The sequence below is a fragment of the Strigops habroptila genome, chromosome 1 (assembly GCF_004027225.2).
Source record: "Strigops habroptila isolate Jane chromosome 1, bStrHab1.2.pri, whole genome shotgun sequence".
NCBI classification, from domain to species: domain Eukaryota; kingdom Metazoa; phylum Chordata; class Aves; order Psittaciformes; family Psittacidae; genus Strigops; species Strigops habroptila.
Window position 1 is genome coordinate 153,314,477 of NC_044277.2, and position 17,897 is coordinate 153,332,373.

The following is a 17,897-nucleotide window of genomic DNA, read 5'->3' on the forward strand; positions in this document are numbered from 1 at the left end:
CCTGGGTTTCGCAAGATGTATTCTCTGCGGCCTACGCTGGCTGTCAATAATTTCACCATTGTTTTCTTAATCATTTACTGACTGCACCCCATTTTTAGCTTCCTCATGTTAATGCATTGCCTAACACTGATGTCAAGGCAGTTGACTATTTTGTTTTAAATAGAAACCAATCCTGCACCTTTTTACATCTTTTGGGATTCTGTCAAAACACCAAGATGTGTCAAAAGTTGACTCAGACCTCAGTAAGCTCCCTGTAACTGTCACGTATGTAGTGTTGACAAAAAAATAAGGGTAAGGGGCTAATGGAGTGATAACCCCTGTGCTCCCTCCTGCACCTCACATTAGCACAGGTCATGCTCTGGATTAGATGATGGGATATTCATTGCACCCCTCCAAGCTCCACTTCCTCAGCTACACCAGTTATCTTGGTTTTGCAGATTGAAAAATAGAGAGTAATTGCTGACAACAGGAAGTGCTGGATGAGAGGGACATCTGTTATTTTCTTTCTGGAGATGCTCCTGCCTTCTCTCTGAAACTCAGAGAACCCAGTGCTGCCTCCAACATAGATGATGCCTCAGATGGCTTTTGGTGCTTTTCAGCTTCACAACTGCTTTAATGAGCCTGGATCAATTGGAAAGAACCTGCTGTAGAAAGCAGAAGAGTGTGTTCTCCATTGAGATAACAGCTTGTGGAGCTATTACCACCATAATATTGCCTTGCAAAGAATAATTGTTTCAATGGTTAATTGTTTGCAGCTCTGTGCTGGTTTCATCCTAGCAGGATTAGGCCCAGCAGGACTTTTGCTGCATTGGCTGCTGTTATCGCAGTGCACAAGCACTTTCCAGTAGATGTGGAAGCTTTTAATCACCTAAGCGAGCACTTTCTCCACTCCAACAGTCAGCAGAGAGCCAATGTCCTAATGCAGCCAGTGCCCATTCCCGTAATGGTAATTTGCGAACTCTATTGCTCAGGCAAACAGGAGAGAAATGTGTGATCCGCAGCAGAATAGCCAGTGCAAATGTTAAAGCAGCAGTGCCTTGGGCAGCCTGAAAGCTCCCTGCACTCCCTTATGCATGTCTCATCCTTCTTCCCCAAGAACCTGCGCAAGTTCAACCTTTTGTTTTAGGTGAACCCAAATATTTTCCATTAACTTGCCATGCATAAATTGCTATCACAACCTGTTTAATTTTCATTAGAGAGCCAACCAATAGTCTTGATGTTGAAAGTATACATGCAGCATACTCTGTCCAGCCTAAAGAAATCTATGTAGAGCACCACTATCGGGCAGCATCGGGGTGGGTAGCTGGCACTGCAGGCATATGCTGCTCTTTCTTTTGGTTTCTTTCGGTTTTCCTCCCCCATCCTTTCAATTACACACACCGATTATACTTTGGATTCATTGACATTGCAGTCACTCCTGTGTGGGCACAGTCAAGCTCGTTTCAAATGAGCTAATTTGGCTACAGATAGCACTGCAGACAGCGCAGCACGGGGCTCAATGCAGTAGAAGCTGGGTAAATACTTCAGTGGCTTTACCTACAGAGGCTGTGGTGGGCAGCTGCAGCTCTCAGGGCATGAATGAACTATGATCAAGCCAGCTCAGGCACAGAGGTGATGCTCAACCAGGATTTCAGTGGAGGATGCTCTGTCTCAGGGAAAGGGAGGCATGCAGTACACCAGGGACATGGGCTAGGACAGACCTAGCGTGCAGATCTAATACATCCAAAAGCATCCCTGAAGAGATGGACTTGGGGGTGTTGGTTGACGAGAAGCTCCCCAAGACCTGTCGGTGTGTGCTTGAGCCCAGAACCCCCCTGTGTGCTGGGCTGCATCCCCAGAGTGTGAGCAGCAGGTCAGGGAGGGGATTCTGCCCCTCTGCTGCGCTCTGGAGAGACCCCCCCCCCCCCCCCCCCGCAGTCCTGATCCAGCTCTGGGGCAACAGCACAAGAGGGACGTGGAGCTGCTGGAGCGAGGCCAGAGGAGGCCCCGGAGCTGCTGCGAGGGCTGGAGCAGCTCTGCTCTGGAGCCAGGCTGAGAGAGCTGGGCTGGGGCAGCCTGGAGAAGAGAAGGCTCCTGAAGGGGAGACCTTAGAGCAGCTCCAGTGCCTAAAGGGGCTCCAGGAAACCTGGAGTGGGGCTTTGGACAAGGGCCTGTAGGGACAGGCCAAGGGGAATGGCTTTAACCTGCCAGAGGGGAGATTGAGATGAGCTCTGAGGCAGAAGCTCTCGCCTGTGAGGGTGCTGAGGCGCTGGCACAGGGTGCCCAGAGAAGCTGTGGCTGCCCCATCCCTGGCAGTGTTCAAGGCCAGGTTGGACACAGGGGCTTGGAGCAATCTGCTCTAGTGGAAGGTGTCCCTGCCCGTGGCAGGGGGCTGGAACTGGATGAACTTTAAGGTCCCTTCCAACCCAAACCAGTCTGGGATTCTGTGATCATTCTGCAGGGCATTTCACTTTGCAGAGCACTTGCGTGATTGCTTGAGAAGGGGGAAAAAAGAAAAAGGAGAAAACCAAAGCAGACTGTACCCGGGTGTATGAGAGCACAGTGCCTGCCACAGTAAAAAAAAAGAGCCACTAAAGGTGACCGATGAGGCTTTCATGTGGTTTGAAAACGCACTGGTGCCGTGCCAGCTGCGGAGAGGCGATCCCAAGGAACTTCAGTGATGGGAATGCCGCAGAGAGCATCTGAGCACCTGAGACCCAAGCTCAGGGAGGACGGAGGAGCGCCTGCCCCGAACGGCACAGCGCGGCCACGGCGGGTCCCCTTGGCCCTTTCGGGGGTGCTGTACCGTGCGGGGATGGACGGCGGCGGCGCCCCCTCCGCATCCGGCCCGTGGTCCCCGCCGGGACGGAGCCAGCGCCGGGGCCGGGCGGGGCGGCCGCGGTGACGCCCCGGGGCGGGGGTTGGTGGCGGCGGCGCCCGGCCCCGCCTCGCCGGGCCGAGGGGCGGGAGCTCCCGCCGAGCTACTACTTACTACCGCGGGGCAGCGGCGCGGCTGTTGTGCGCTGGGGGCTGGAGCGGCGGCACCCGCCCGCAGGAGGAGGAGGAGGAGGAGGAGGAGGAAGAGGAGGAAGAGGGGGAAGGAAGAGGAAGGGCGCGGGGTCCGCCTGACCGATCGTGTCGATTCGTGCCTGCCCGCAGCCGCCGCACGTCCGCCCGTCGCCGGCCTCCCGCGGGGGTCCATGAGTGCCGGGCGGGCAGCGCCCCTCGCCCGCTGGTCGGTGAGATGGGGGGGAGCCTGGGCTGCCACCGCTCCATCCCCCGCGACCCGGCCGACCTGTGCCACAGCCGCAAGTTCAGCGCGGCGTGCAACTTCAGCAACATCCTAGTGAACCAGGAGCGGCTCAACATCAACACGGCCACCGAGGAGGAGCTCATGACCCTGCCCGGCGTCACCCGCGTGGTGGCCCAGAACATCGTGGAGTATCGGGAGTACATCGGCGGCTTCAAGAAAGTGGAGGACCTGGCGCTGGTGAGCGGGGTCGGGGCTGCCAAGCTGGAGCAGGTGAAGTTTGAGATCTGCGTGAGCAGCAAGGGCAGCTCTGCGCAGCACTCGCCCAGCTCCCTGCGCAAGGACCTGCCCGCTGAGCATCACCTCTCCGCCACCAAGATCAACATTAACACGGCCACCCCGGCGCAGCTGATGAGCATCCGCGGCATCACCGAGAAGATCGCCAACAGCATCGTGGACTACCGTAAAGAGCACGGCCCCTTCAAAAGCATCGAGGACCTGGTGAGGATGGACTGCATCAATTCCTCCTTTCTGGACAAAATCAGGCATCAGATTTTTGCGGAGCGTTCCCGGCCCCCTTCGACGAACACCAATGGTGGCCTCAACTTCACCGCCAAGCCTCACCCCAGCCCCACCTCTCTGAGCCTCCAGAGCGAGGACTTGGACTTCCCTCCCGGGGGTCCGACCCAGATCATATCCACTCGCCCCTCTGTGGAGATGTTTGGGGGGGTGAGGGACGGCAGACCTGTCCTGAGGGTGGCTACCTGGAACCTGCAAAGCTGCTCCATCGAGAAAGCCAACAACCCAGGAGTGCGGGAGGTGGTGTGCATGACACTGCTGGAGAACAGGTAAGAGGCAGCACCCGACCTGTAGGTGCAGGATTAGAGGTTAATGCCTTTGGGGTCTGGGTACTTTAGAGTCCTGTTGTCATCCTAGTGGGACTGCCCCTTCCCAGGATTACCAAGTGTTCCTTGTTTCTTGCATGGAACCCTGGTTGAGTCTAATGCTGGAATGACTGGAGTGACCCCTGATAAAGCCTCTACAGTCCTTGAAAGGTGGTGGTGTGCGTCCTGAGGAGGTCTGTGTGTACACATATCTGTGTGGGGGAAGACTGAGCTGTTATGGTCAGCCACATAGGGCATGTTAATGGGATTGTTTCTCTGTCAAGAGCCATCTGAACAAGTCGTAGAGGACTGTCTTTCCTGCCAGAAGCTGGGGAGGAATAGCAGAGGAAGGGCTGCTCTGCGTGTACCCTGTTTCGTATGGTGTTTCCCAGAGCATCTTACTGCTGCTGTGGGAGACAGGATGCAGCGCTACATCCGCCTCTGCCAGAGCTGCCAAGCTGAGACCTGCCAGTGCCTTTTCTCCAGGATGTCTTGTTTGGGTGGTGACCTCCTTAACGTCAGCATTAGGGCTGTAGCCCGCTCTCCCTCGCATCAGCTCCTCAAATCAAAAAGAGCTTTGGAGCACAGTCAGGATGGTTTGGGCTGTGTAACAAGCATGGAATGCCATGGCCCATCCCGCAAGGGTGACACAGCTTATTAATGTGTGGTCATGGGGCATCTGCTGAGCTGCAAGGACCACTCATCCTTGGGGATGCGAGACATGGGGTTGCGCTGTCCCTGTGCCTGATTTAATTGAGCTAGTGGGCACGGGGCAAGGTCTATTTGTGGTGTGGTCAAGTGGGATGGTGCTTCTGGCATTAGTGGCTGAGAAGCTGAGAGCTGTAATTGATCTATTTATTTATTTGCTTTGGTAAGGTAATCAGGCAGCAGCGCTGGGGGTGTCTCTCTTGCTAAACTTTCTGCTTGAAACACAAATGTAAGGATGCAATGAGGGTTTTGAAACAACTCCCGCCCTTTCCTTTCCACGTGTGAAATCTGTCCCAGCTGACCCAGCGTTTAGTTGACAGTATTGGGAAACTTAACTTTTCTCTCTGGCTGCCGTTCAAGCTTCCAGCTGGAAATGAATGGTGGCAGGGGAGTCTTGGACTTCTGCAAAAGGGATATTGTGGGGAGGGGAAGTGCTGATGAGCGCTGGTAGTGCTGAGAGCTCTGTCTCTTTCTAGTAACATGCTGAATAATGGCTCTTGTTGGTGTGGTCGCAGAGGTCAGGCATGCGAGAAAGACAGTGACAGTATGTAAATATATATATAAAATGTGGGGGTTTTAAGGACCTCATCCAGTAAAGTACTAACCGTCTGTCACTTCGGCATCTTCAGCGTTTTGGGGGGAAAAACCCCTTCCAAAACAGTCCACCTGTTAAAAAAGGTAGGCAGAGAAAGCAACTTACAAAACCAGCCTGTGTTAGCCCAAGCTGGCCACTGCGTGTGCAGAGTGTGGCCACAGCAGTTTGTCTTATTTTTGCTCTTAAACTGCATGGTATTTTGTTTCCATCCAGCTTAGTAAACAGGTACTTGCTTGCATGGGGGGTGGTGTGAAAGATCTCTCTGATACCTTGAAGTTTAAAAGGAGCCTGATACGAGCACGTGGTTTTGTTCTATTACACGCAGATGTGCCATCGATCACCCAGGGAGATTGTGATGCAATTGTTGTCTGTACTTGATCCTGTTTGTGATAATGTGAGACGCTGGAAAGAAAGAACACGAGTAATGTGCATCCACAGGCGAGGCTGCAGTACTTTCTGCTGAGAAAATAGATGTGGGAACAGAAAAAAATGAACACAATGCAGGAAAAAAGTATAAGTTGGGAAAAGTCATACTCAGCACCTTAGGGGGGAATTTCCTCTTGCTTGGGGAGGTCAGTGGAGCTTTACAGCCATAAAACAACCTCAACAGAGGCCAGAACCTGCCTTCTTTCTGTGTGTGAAATCCATGGTCTCCCTCCCAGCTCTGGCCGTGTCCCATGGGAACTGATAAAATGCCTTGCAAACTAATCTTTGGCCAGGTAAATGAACTTCAGTTGATAATCATCGGGAGAGATTAATGATTTGTTTCTGCAAGCCAGAACACACTGCTGCATGGGGCTCACCAGCGCTTCTGCCTCGTCGATCTCATGTGCTGTGTTTTGAAGGCACGTTGTGTGGTCAGCAGAAGTCCCACATGAGTTGCTGAAGTCTCCAGCTAGGACCCAAGCTGTTCCCAGGTGGATCTAAAGGGTATTTGGTCCAACAGAAGGCAGATGCTCTCATGAGCTATGTTGGTGGGCAACTGCTTGCTGATGCACTTGGTGCACAGATGCCTTCATGTACGCAAGCGTGCTCCTGCATGCAGGTCCCTTATAGTCTGGGGTGGTCACAGGAGCTGGACTAGTGCCTTGTTGCAGTACTCTTATTGGAGGACTTTACTCACTTAGCTTTTGAAGTCTGGGAATAAAGCACAGCAAGTCAAGAAGGCTGTATTGAAACTGTGTAAAGAGCAGAAAAGAATCTTAATTGGAGATCTCGGGGACTTTCATGCTGGTTGAAAGGCTGGTTTGGTGTTTGCTTTGTTGTTTGGTGTTTTTTTTTTCTCATGACCAGTTCACAGCAAATAGCTTTGAGACCCCTTGAGCTTGTTCTTTCAGGCATTGACAAGGGGAAAGATTAGTGCTTATTCCCAGGTGAGGTTAGAAGATGAAGGTCGTCCTGTCTTCCAGCCCTGCACAGCCTCTGCACTGAGGGACTAGTTATGCAGGAAGGAAAGAGGGCCGTGCCTTCATTCAAAACAAACAAAAAGCAAGAAGATGTCATCATGTAATCTGCTGAAGTGGGAAAGGAAAAATTCAACCCAAGATGTTCACACTTGAGCCCAGGAGTGCTAGATTTCTGAAGAGCAGCAAAGGGGATGTGTACCAAATCAGCAGCATGGCTACTACTGCTGAGCTATTCTGAAACTCATCGCTGCAGTACAAAAATAATAAATCACAGCAAGGTCCTCACCCTCTTTCTCATATTACAAGCTTCTATGTTTATCACAGTGTTTGGAGTGGAGGAACGAGGTGTTTTCATTCAGAGGACCAGAGGGTAATTTTAGCAGAGATTAACATGATGAATGTGGAGGCGAGTGTGATGTGTAATTGAAGTATCAAATGTGGGGTGAATTTGCCCAAACCTGCAGTGTTTCTTGCAGGCGGTGGCTTGACAAATCTGGGATTTGCTGACAGGGGATCAGAGCTGATCTGGGTATGCAGGTCATCCCCTCTGCTGACCTTCATGTCCTCCCCATTCTTGGTGGGTGGAGAAACCAACAGCTTCTCACCAAAACGAGGGTTAGCATAGTGTGATTGAAGGGGAGAGCAAGTTCACGTCCAAGTGTTTTCATGGGGAGGATAAGTAGCCTCAGCGGAGATGTTGCCTCTGGCCAAGGACCAGTGGAAAGCATGTTAAAGGTGCATCCTCTAGTTTAATTGCTTGCTAGCATCCAAGGGCAGTGATTACTTGTGCACCTTTCCCAGCATGGTTTGCAGTGGGGGTTTTCCAACTGGTTTTTGCTATGCTTTATAATACTGAGCAGTAACTTTGTGAAGACCTCTTAGTAATAATAACCTTTTTCTTGTAAGCAGGCTTGCAGTTGAGTAAATGACATTGATCGAGGGTCTGAAAGCCAGAACTTGTATTCTCTCAACACCTTTTGTAGGGAAGGGAGCCTAGATGAAATGATCTAGCAGCCTGTCCAGTTGTGTCTTGCAAACTTCCAGTGGTGGGGGCTTTTCTACAACCCTGGGAAGGTTGTTCCAGTGACTGACTGGGTTTTTGTTTTGGTTTTTCTCTTCTTGGCTTAGTTTCTTGCTTGGACAGCAAGCCTACCCTTTAGGAACATGCCAGCCCCTCTTCCTCCTCTAGCTTTGTAACTGGTTAGCTGCTTTCACTTTGGTTACGTAGGAGCTTAGAGGTAACACGTTAACCTCAGTTAACTCGGAGACCCAAACTGGTGTTATTGCTGGGGAAGGGAATGTAAACCTCAGCCCAAAATAGCTTCCTGGGATGCAGTGGGTGGACAGGCAGTCCCTGGGTAACCCTCACTGTGCCACCATGGTTGGAAGCTCTTTCTCCTTGTCCTATGTACCCCAGGTAGGTGTCCCAGGGGAGCGGTCACCCTAAGCACATCCTCTCATCACCTAAACCCAAGGCAAGCTCCTGAACCACCCTTTTTCTATTAAGACATGAGGAAAAAGCCATCTCATCCCGGTCCCTGCAGTAGACGCCGGAGGGAGCAGAACCACTTTCCCCTTGCTCCCTTACATTAAATAATGGCTTGGTGGGGTTGTTTTCAGTCTCTCAGTCAGGGCTGAGAGGTGGGGTCATAGTGGGGCTTGATGCTTTGTTTGGGAAGGTGTGCAGTGTGGTACCCTGCATGCTGGCTTGTAGCTGCATTTCCTCCCTCAAAACAGACATCGTAGTAGTATATCCTAGTAGTAGTAGTAGTGATTGTTGTACTTGTATCCTTCAGAGGCTCAGCACCAGCTTGTACTTGTTATTTCAGCTCTGTCACTGGAGCTCTCGGTGGCCTGGCAAAGCCCCGAGGTGTGTCTGGTTTATGTCTCTTTCTTTAGACAGCCGCTTGGTTTTTCTCCATTGGGTTAATACTAAGCTGGAGCCTTGCCAAGAATAATTCCCTTGCAAGAAAAGATCAGGAAAGAGGGCCTGGCTGGAGTAACCTGACCGTGCTAATAAGTCTTAAACGGCAAAAGAACAAATACACCCTCTTCTCCTTATGTAATAGGGAGGAAATCCTGCAACTTCAGGGAAAACTTGGGAAAAAAAGAATTGTTAGATGATATCTTCTATGTGCACTCCACAAAGGGATTTTTATGAGCAATAGAAATACAGATGTATGAAAAGGCATCATTAATTTGTACTTTCTAATACCTCTAACGGCAAAAATAAAGGGGTGATGGAAGAGCTGTTGTATTTGGGGGTTTTGGTGTTGGCTTTTGTTATCGGTTTTTTGTGGGCTTTGTTTTTTTTTTTTGGCTACACCTATATGAGGACAACAATATTTTCCTTGCTGGAGGCTACTGGGAAACTGAAGTTGTCTTCTGCATGCAATCTGGCAGGGGAAAGCAGCAAGATATTCTCGGGTTGACCCGAGTTGCATCGTTTTCCAGTGAAATGAAACTCTCCTGATTTAGTCCTGTTCAGGATTTGGCACGTTCCTTTGTCTCTGTTGAATCACATGAAGGCTGCGGAGCTAAAAAGCATGACCATCTCCTGGGCGGTTAGGACTCCTCTGCAGCGCTGCTCCCACCTTGGGTAGGGATCCCAGCCCCTTTTAGGACTGCTGCTGGGGGAATGTCAATGATTTAAATTCAATGGATTAAATTCCATTTCCAAACCTCCGCTTCGTATGGATGTAGTACTGAGACCTTCTATATGGGCACTGCCTGCTCCTCTGGTAGGAAAGAGGTGGGTCACTTGCTCAGGTCTTTTGCAGAAGAGATCAAAAGCAGTGGATGGACTTGCAGCAAGATCGTGAAGGCTGTACACCATCCCTGTGTCCAAACTCTTGGAGAAGGCATCTGGAGCCATGCATTGCGCAGGAGCTCATAGAGATGGGTGCACTGAGCTGCCTGTTCCTGCTTGGTCTCTGTTGATCGCTGTGGCTCTGGTAGGTTTGCTGCAGCTCCCACAGCTTTCCTGCCTTGGGCGTGACACAGGAATGTAGGACAGGCTTTTCCCTTTTAGAAGGAGACCTAGGCATCTTGTTGACTTTAAACAGCTGCCTCAGTGTACTCCTTGAGCATCTGAGAGGCTGTATCCAACAAGCCATTTCTATCTGCTTTAAAGTTGAGAGTGTGGCTGGAAAAATGGTGTAGTTAGAGGCCAGTTTATCCATATATAATAAACCTTATTTGAAAACTATAATCGTACCCTGCCACTGTTACTCGTGCCATAAAGCCTGACTGAAATGGAACAGATCAGTGGGGAAAGTATTTGTTTGTGTACAATTCTTTTTTTCTCCTAACGTGTACTTGATACATCTGGCAGCACTTAATGGCTGCATAGTTTCAGTCCATGCCTGCTGTGTTATTCTGCACGTTTATTTCATGTCACTGGATTCATGTTGCAGATCACAGGTATTTTGGTAAACCAGGGCTGCTAGTATACTTGATCCTGCAGGGTTTGCTGTATTCCATGTGGCAAAGATTGAATGGGTTCATTGGTGGGAGAAGAGAAGGCCTTGGGGAGACCTTAGAGCAGCTCCAGTGCCTAAAGGGGCTCCAGGAAACCTGGAGAGGGGCTTTGGACAAGGGCCTGTAGGGACAGGCCAAGGGGAATGGCTTTAACCTGCCAGAGGGGAGACTGAGATGAGCTCTTGGGCAGAAGTTCTTCCCTGTGAGGTTGCTGAGGCGCTGGCACAGGGTGCCCAGAGAAGCTGTGGCTGCCCCATCCCTGGCAGTGTTCAAGGCCAGGTTGGACACAGGGGCTTGGAGCAACCTGCTCTAGTGGAAGGTGTCCCTGCCTGTGGCAGGGGGTTGGAGCTGGATGAGCTTTAAGGTCCCTTCCAACACAAACCAGGCTGTGATTTATGGTAATAAGTTGGAGAGTTAGTGAGTGATGCTTTACTGCCTGCTCCCAAATCAGGAGCAGGGGCCACAAGTCTATAACCTCATCCTGCTAGACTTTTCAGAAAGCCTATACCCCATGACTGTAGAAGACGGACTAGTATTTATACACAGAAATCTTTAATCAGTGATTCCTCACTTTGAAGGCTCATGGTACAGCTGCAGGAAGGCTGTTTTTCTAGCTTTGGCGTTAAAAAGAGCAATAAGACTGTTTTTAAAGGCAGAAGATGCTGCTGCTGTTCTTACCACGAAAAAAGACCAAGGGACTATAAACAGAGGAATTAAATACTCCCAAGTTTTTGAGAAGGTGCATGCAGTGACTTGGTCAGTCCTTCTTAACTAGAGGAAAACACTGTCTCTGCAGCCAAGCGCTGGTCTGGCTCACTGTGAACACGGGTCTCCAGCCATGTTAAACAGGGACATTTAAGAGAATCTGCTTTTACAGATTTGGCTGGGCCCTTCTTGATGGAGTTGAGCTTCAGCATGTTTCCTACAGCTGCATTGTTAGGAGGGCCCTGCTGCTTCAGGCTGTAATTAGCATTTCTCTGGGAGTCTTGCCCAAATAATGATTTCAAGGCTTGGCTACATGAGCAGAGAAAAGTTGATAGGACACAAATTACAGTGTGCGTGTAACTTATTCTGAAGTGGCATTGTTCTGCATGGTGATGCAGGTGTAAGCTGACAGATAGAGGCACGGTGTCCTTACTGAAATAATTACAATAGGCTGCAGTAATTTCTCAACACTATTATATGGCGCGGCAATGGAGACAAGAACCGTGGCACATTATTAATAACAGTGCTTTAAAAATAGGAACCCAGGAGCTGCTTCATTTCCAGATTTTTGTATTTATTGTTTTATTCTATTAGGAACTTTGTTTGAATAATAGCTGATCCATTGGAATAAAAGTGCAAAGGCTTTGCTAAGTGGAGAGTGAGACCTATTAATGATGTCCTCTCCTATGTTAGAGGTGTGGATGTGCTCTCCACAAGGCTTCGGTCTGGTCCCCTCCCTTGTCTCCGGTACACGACAGGTTCTGAAGTGCCCTATAAGGTGCTGAGAATAGGGTGGGCATCATATCAACAGCAGATAAATAGTGAAGGGAATAAGTAGCTGTGGTAAAAAGGGTGTTTTCTATTGAGAAACCCTTTCATCTCACCCTCAGAGCATGCACCATTGCCATGTCTTGATCAAGACATTTGGCATTTTCAAAATGGTGTATTTTAAACTGCTCAGGGGAGAATCAGTGCTGCTGACCTCCTTTTTCATCGCTGCTTCTGGGGGGGGTGTGCATGCAGGAGCCTCGCATCAGTGCTGAGCTGTTATTTTCAGTGCCTGTGGTAAAATTATTAGAGGCCACTGAGTAGGAGATGCACTTACCCTGCTCATGCACAACGCATGTGCATGCTCCAGGAGCTGAACTGTGCGTAGAAATAGAATTAAAATAATCCTTATGGAAAAAATGCATTTGGGATTATATTGTCGTTTATGCTAAAGATGGCTAGGAATACTGTGTGTGCAGTGGAATGGATGCAGCCAGCTTGTGCAGAGCGGGTTGGAGTCCCTCTGCTATCTGGAAGGGAGCCACATGGCTATGCAGCCTGTCTGTCCTGTCTCTGTGTCTGTCACAGAGCAAGGAGGGAGCACAGAGTAATGCCATCCTGCTCTTTGTGGGGAACATCCCACAAGGCAAAGTTATTCCTGGGAGCAGCTCATGCTGTAGGTTTACAGATACAGAGGAGGAACTAGAAAATGTCCTTTTCCTTCTGCGTGGCTATTTTCTGCCCTGTTTTTATAGGCGTTTCAGGTAACGTGCTCAAGCTCCTCTGTAAATTTAGCTACAACAGCTGTCTGAGCCGTTCACAGCTGAACGGGGATTTAATGGGTTACTGAACTGATCAACAAGGCTTTTCCCGTGCGTTTTGGTGGCAGCCTTCCTGCCCTAAATCCCTCGTCCTCGCTGCCAGTCCTGCAAAAACACCCTGCCCTTTGCTTAACAAGGGGGATGGAAAGCACAAAACTCTCTCGGCTACAGCATAAAGAGGCTATTGCTTTCAGACTTATCCTTCTGACTTCAGCAAGCTGGAGGCTTGCGCCAGCCTTGCTCAGGGTCATTTCCAGCCAGTGCCCTCCCTCCCTCCATCACCCAGGCTCGGCTGGTGTGAAGGTTAGCCAGCTCTCTCCCAAACTGGAAGCAGCGTGCTGTTGGGTATGCACTGGGTGTTAACTTAGAAACCTCGTGTCTGGTTTCTTTATTTAAGCAAGTAGGGCTAAGGGCGGCTCCAGCTCAGTGCCCCTGCATTGCAGGGTGTTGTGGCAGATGCAACTCTAGTTTGGTATTGAAAAATGAACTATAGAATAGGCAGATTTGTTGCTTTTATGCATGCAACGTCAGTTCCTTAGGTTTGCTGTCAAGCCTGCTTGTAGCATTTAAAATGACTACCTTGTTCCTCTCCTTTTCTCCTCCTAAGCAGATGGAAGCATGGAAAAATATCCTCTGTGAGGGGATTCACAGTCTTAGTTGGGAAGGACCCCTATTACTTGATTTAAAGCAGTTTGCATTTTAAACAAGGCAGCAGTTTTCCTTAAGCTGTCATAGGCAGATGATGGGGTCCCACATGCAGACCACCTTAGGGAGGTCATGGACTTGTTCCCCCCTCGTGGTGTGCAGAGCTCGTGGTGATGAGACGCATACCAGCATCACAATACATGGGAGAGGAAGTACACTGTGTCTGCAGGAGATCCCCAACATGTATGAAACATCAGAGCCACTGCCGAAGTAAGTGTTAAAATAAATGCTACTGGCAGGAAACTGCTGCAGTGGTACCTGACTGCTGTTTGCAACCTTTACACTGACCAGCCCAAGTGTACCCATGATTTTGTCACTGCAATTTTTGGTTATCTGTCTGTCTATATCTTCCTGCTAGTCCTTTGTACAGCTCCTTCCCTTATCTCTAGCTGTGTTTACACTCTCCTTTCCTAATCAATGGAGACAGCACTACCGGCACTGCTGCCCACTGTCCTCTGCGCTGGCCGCCCGCCCGGACACATGGCATTGAGCAATGAACAGCATGTGGCCTGGGTGAGGGTGAAGGGGTTGGTTTCCAGCATGCCTCAGAGGGATCTCTTGGTAAATATTACCCTTTGGTTACCAAAAAACCCACCGTGATTTCTTGTCCTAATTGTGTCTGAGTTCTCTGGTGCAAAAAGGAAACCACGGCTTAGAGGACAAGATAAAGGGTCAGGGATTGAACAGTCCTCCGTCAGCAGCTCCTGGGTTTAATAGGTATTTGGACAATTTCCACGCAGAGCTGTTGGCAGTGAAATTCATGGATGTGTTGCCGGTAGCTGGAGGTTGTGCTGTGCAAGCAAAAGCCACCTCTAAGCATGTGGTGTTTCCCATTTCAGTTTTAAATTGGGACCACTTGGACTTGTCTGTGGTTTGACTTGCTTCTCCATCCTTTTTTGACTTCTTCTCTGTGTGTGTGTGTGTGTAGAGTACAGCAGTGTTTTTGAGGAGCTGGGTGCAGCGATGATGGTGACCCTCTATATTGCCCAGCTGTGCACTCGGATTTGGCAGAAAGAAAGTGAAAGCAAGGAGTTGGGCAGATTCTTGTTCATTCATTGTCCACAGGTTGAGAGGAAACTGCCTCATAAACCTGCCTCTGTCGTTGACCTGCCCTTTGAAGCTTGCTCTTGTAACCTGAACATGTCCTCTTTCCATTCCTACTGAAACTAAAGCCTTTCCACTGGCGTCCCTTGGCTTTTAAACTGTCTTCCACACCTTCGGTTATTGCAAGTGCTTCTTGATCAATCCTTTGCTTTCACACTGTGAGGGTTGAACGGTATCATCTCCTACCTACAAGGCTGAGGACTTCAGTTCCCTTGGATCATCCATGATATTTTCCCCAAAATCATTCTAACACTCTCTTCTTCTTCCAAGATGTGCTGCGGTATTTCTTTCTCCTCCACTGAAGCCTCTTGCCAGGCAGTTTGAAAATCAGTGCCTCTTAAGATAGCTCAAGTTTCAGGCAAAACCTGCTTGAAAACTGCAGCCTTGCCTTTTATTTCAGGGCAGTTACAAATCCTTGTAAAGAGAGGAGGCTTCTGTACCATTGCTTGAAGGGAAAAAAGTATTTCGGGTTTAGATTTCTGTTCCTCAGAGGTACTTAAAGCTCTGCAGAAAAATACCTTGTTAACCTCCTGATGTGCTGGACATGGGATTATTTTTAACTTGCTAGAGCAGTTGTTTGAAAGGAGTTTGTATGTATGTTAGGAGCTTGGCAGCACAAGTGCTCAACATTCTTGTTGCTATCTTCAGTTGAGCCTATCTGATTATGCTGTACGGGTGGATGCTGCACCGATAGTTTACGATTCCTCTTCCATATGCATCTTGTCTTCCTAAAGATAGTGTCTAGAGACGTCAGCTCTGTGGGGAGAGACTGATGAATTTATATGAGAAGAATCTTTCGGTCTAGCAGCTCTTCAACACAGTGTGTCGTTCAGAATTTCTCTCAAAAATAGAAAGTACTCGAGGAATAGCAGCCTTGTTACGGCGATGGTGTTTGTCTTTAGGGTCTAGGAACAGCTTGATTTGGCTAAACCCTGGTATTTGTAGGAGAACAACTGAATTGTCCATGCAAGACTTGCTGTGCCCCAGCTTTTAAAGTACTTAGTGGTACATTTTGGGGGATCGTTTGGAGTCTACAGCCAGATCAGCACTAAGTGTGGGTCCTCTCTTAGTACATAAGGGTATTTTCTGCTAGCAATGTAAGTATGATCATGTGAAAACTCCAGTTCTGCTGGAGCAGAGATTTGCCAGGTGATCGTACTGTCACTCCTGTCTCCATCCCTGGCAGTGTTCAAGGCCAGGTTGGATGAGGCCTTGAGCAACCTGGACTAGCGGAAGGTGTCCCAGCCCGTGGCAGGGGGTTGGAACTGGATAATCTTAAATTCCCTTCCAACCCAAACCATCCATAAACCATGTGTTTATCTGCTGCAGGGCAATTTCACATTATTGGGGAGGAAGGGTCATACAACAGCTTAAATCTACCATTCAAAGCACAGAGATTGTTGCTTCCATTTTTATTATTCCTAGTGCTTGATTCAAATTTCACCTCCCAGGTGTGCTCCTCTAACCGGGATGCTCCTGGAAATGCTGCCAAATCGAGAAGTTTGTTGCCATTGAGTTGGTGGTTAAATTTTGGACAGTTTGCTTTTCCTAGTTTCCATCCTCCTGGGTGCTGCATCCAGTCATACACTTGTACATGTTTTCCTGGTTTTGCATCCTATTTTCCATACTGACATTTTGGTTTATGGGTGCAGTGAATCGCAAGCTTGATGTTTTAGTACTGTAGGACTACCTATAAGTATTAAATCATTGGTTTGGTTGTTTTTATAGATCTTACCTGTGGCACAACTTTAGAAGCAAGTCAAGCTACCAAAACCTGTGTGAGACACACCTCTTCAAATAATCTGAAATGCTTTCTATGGAGCAATGATTACTTAATCCTTGGAATAATCAAGTAATGGTATGCAATCGATGTTGTGAAAGGGTTATAATTTCTGCTCCTTGGACTTTGTAGGCCTGTAAGCGCATGAGCACTGTTGAGAAGAATCACTGGAGCCCTCTTTGTGGTTTATGTCCAATATTGAACCAAATAGAATAGTCACTGGGGCTCAGTATGCAATGCTTTTGCTCTTGCTGCCTCGGGGTGCCCATGTTGACACTGGTTTTGTGGGGTTGTTACCCCTTCAAGCTGGAGAAGATCTGTGGCAGACTGGAGGAAGGCATGGCAGCGCAGTGGCTGGCAGGGCATCAAGGTGAAGCAATGGGGAATGTCTTTGTGAGCATCCGCACAATCCTGTTTCATGCCCTGCACGTACTTCATTAGGAGCTGCTTTATCTGCCTTGGAGCTTGTTACAGACACGCGAATCATGTCGAAAGCTGTACGAGGCATAAGTTTGCACCACTGGGTGCAGCCAATCCAACGCCATCTCCTCCTGTCATCCCTTTCTAACATATGATTGCACTTCAGCTCTAACATTTGGAGGGCTCTGGGTCTGGACAAGCAGGCTTCTCATTCCCACAGAAGACTGGCGTTTCTAAGACTGTTTTGTTTTGAAGCCTCTGACCTAAATAAGGTTAAGGAGCTGGACTACACAATTAGCATCCAATGCCAGCAAAAAGGAAAAAACATAAAAGCTAAGCTCGAGCCACCATTCCCAGCTTTGCCAGGGCCAGTCTGTGTGCAGGGCTCTGCAGTCCTCTTGCATCCTTATGCTTTAAAGGCCATTCTTAGGTCCAGACGTCTCCGAGCCTGGCACACAGGGGTACTCTGTGACTGGGAAGCTTTCAAAACTCCTTCCTGCATGTCATTGTGCCGTTGGAAGCTGGGATTGCTTCCAGCTCACTGAAGACACTCCGACATTGTTCCCTCCTAGCCCCCTCCTCCTTGCAGAGCATGGTTTTTCGGGAGGCTAGCATGTTCCTTTGTTGGCTTTCCACGCGGGAACACAAGCGGCGGTTCATGGGAATAAGGTAACCCCGAATTAGCGATGAGCCAAGGCGGAGGGTGGCTGTATGGGGTGATGGTGGTACGAGTGCTTGGCTCTGTGGCTAGCTCTATGGCTACTATGACTAGCTGGGTTGGCTCATGGTGGGGCTTCATTTATCTTCTTGCTGGCCTGCCATCAAGAAGCATGGATATTCAGCATGGTGGGGCTCTGGGGTTGCAGCAGGAAGAAATGATGCCTCCCTCTCGACTGCTTGCAGTCCCTCAGGGGGTGATTTGGTACTGGTTTGCTGTTTCTTTTTGTGCGCAGGTAGCCAGGGGAAATAAAAGCAGGTTAATGGGACAGGGAGGAGGGTGCTTTCTACTCAACCAGCCTTTTTTCTTCCCAAACCCAGGCACAAGGAGAGAGAGAGAACAAGGTAATGAATATATAGATATATTCAAATGTCTTTACGAGGACAGTGCAGGGATTTGACCTTGGACGTTTGGATTGCATCATTTATAAGGTGATAGCCTTGAGGTCAACCCACCTGGTACGTGAAGGTGCTGCTCCAGAAGGCTTTGCACAGCTCTCAAGGCACTCGCAGGCCTGAGGAGAAAGAGCAGATAAAGGAAGAAAAGACAATTTATTCCAGCTAAGCTGTTTCAC

At 49.1% G+C, this 17,897-nt stretch overlaps 1 protein-coding gene across 1 annotated transcript in view; it reads left to right on the plus strand.

Annotated features, from left to right (window-relative positions):
• Nucleotides 1–2,938: 2,938 nt before the first annotated feature.
• The window catches only part of EEPD1 (endonuclease/exonuclease/phosphatase family domain containing 1), a 56,193-nt gene continuing 41,234 nt past the window's right edge, over nt 2,939–17,897 (plus strand). The window contains exon 1 of the mRNA XM_030500541.1: nt 2,939–4,077. Coding sequence (XP_030356401.1) covers nt 3,224–4,077 — 854 coding nt within the window. The 5' untranslated portion in view covers nt 2,939–3,223. The remainder of the gene's footprint in view (nt 4,078–17,897) is intronic.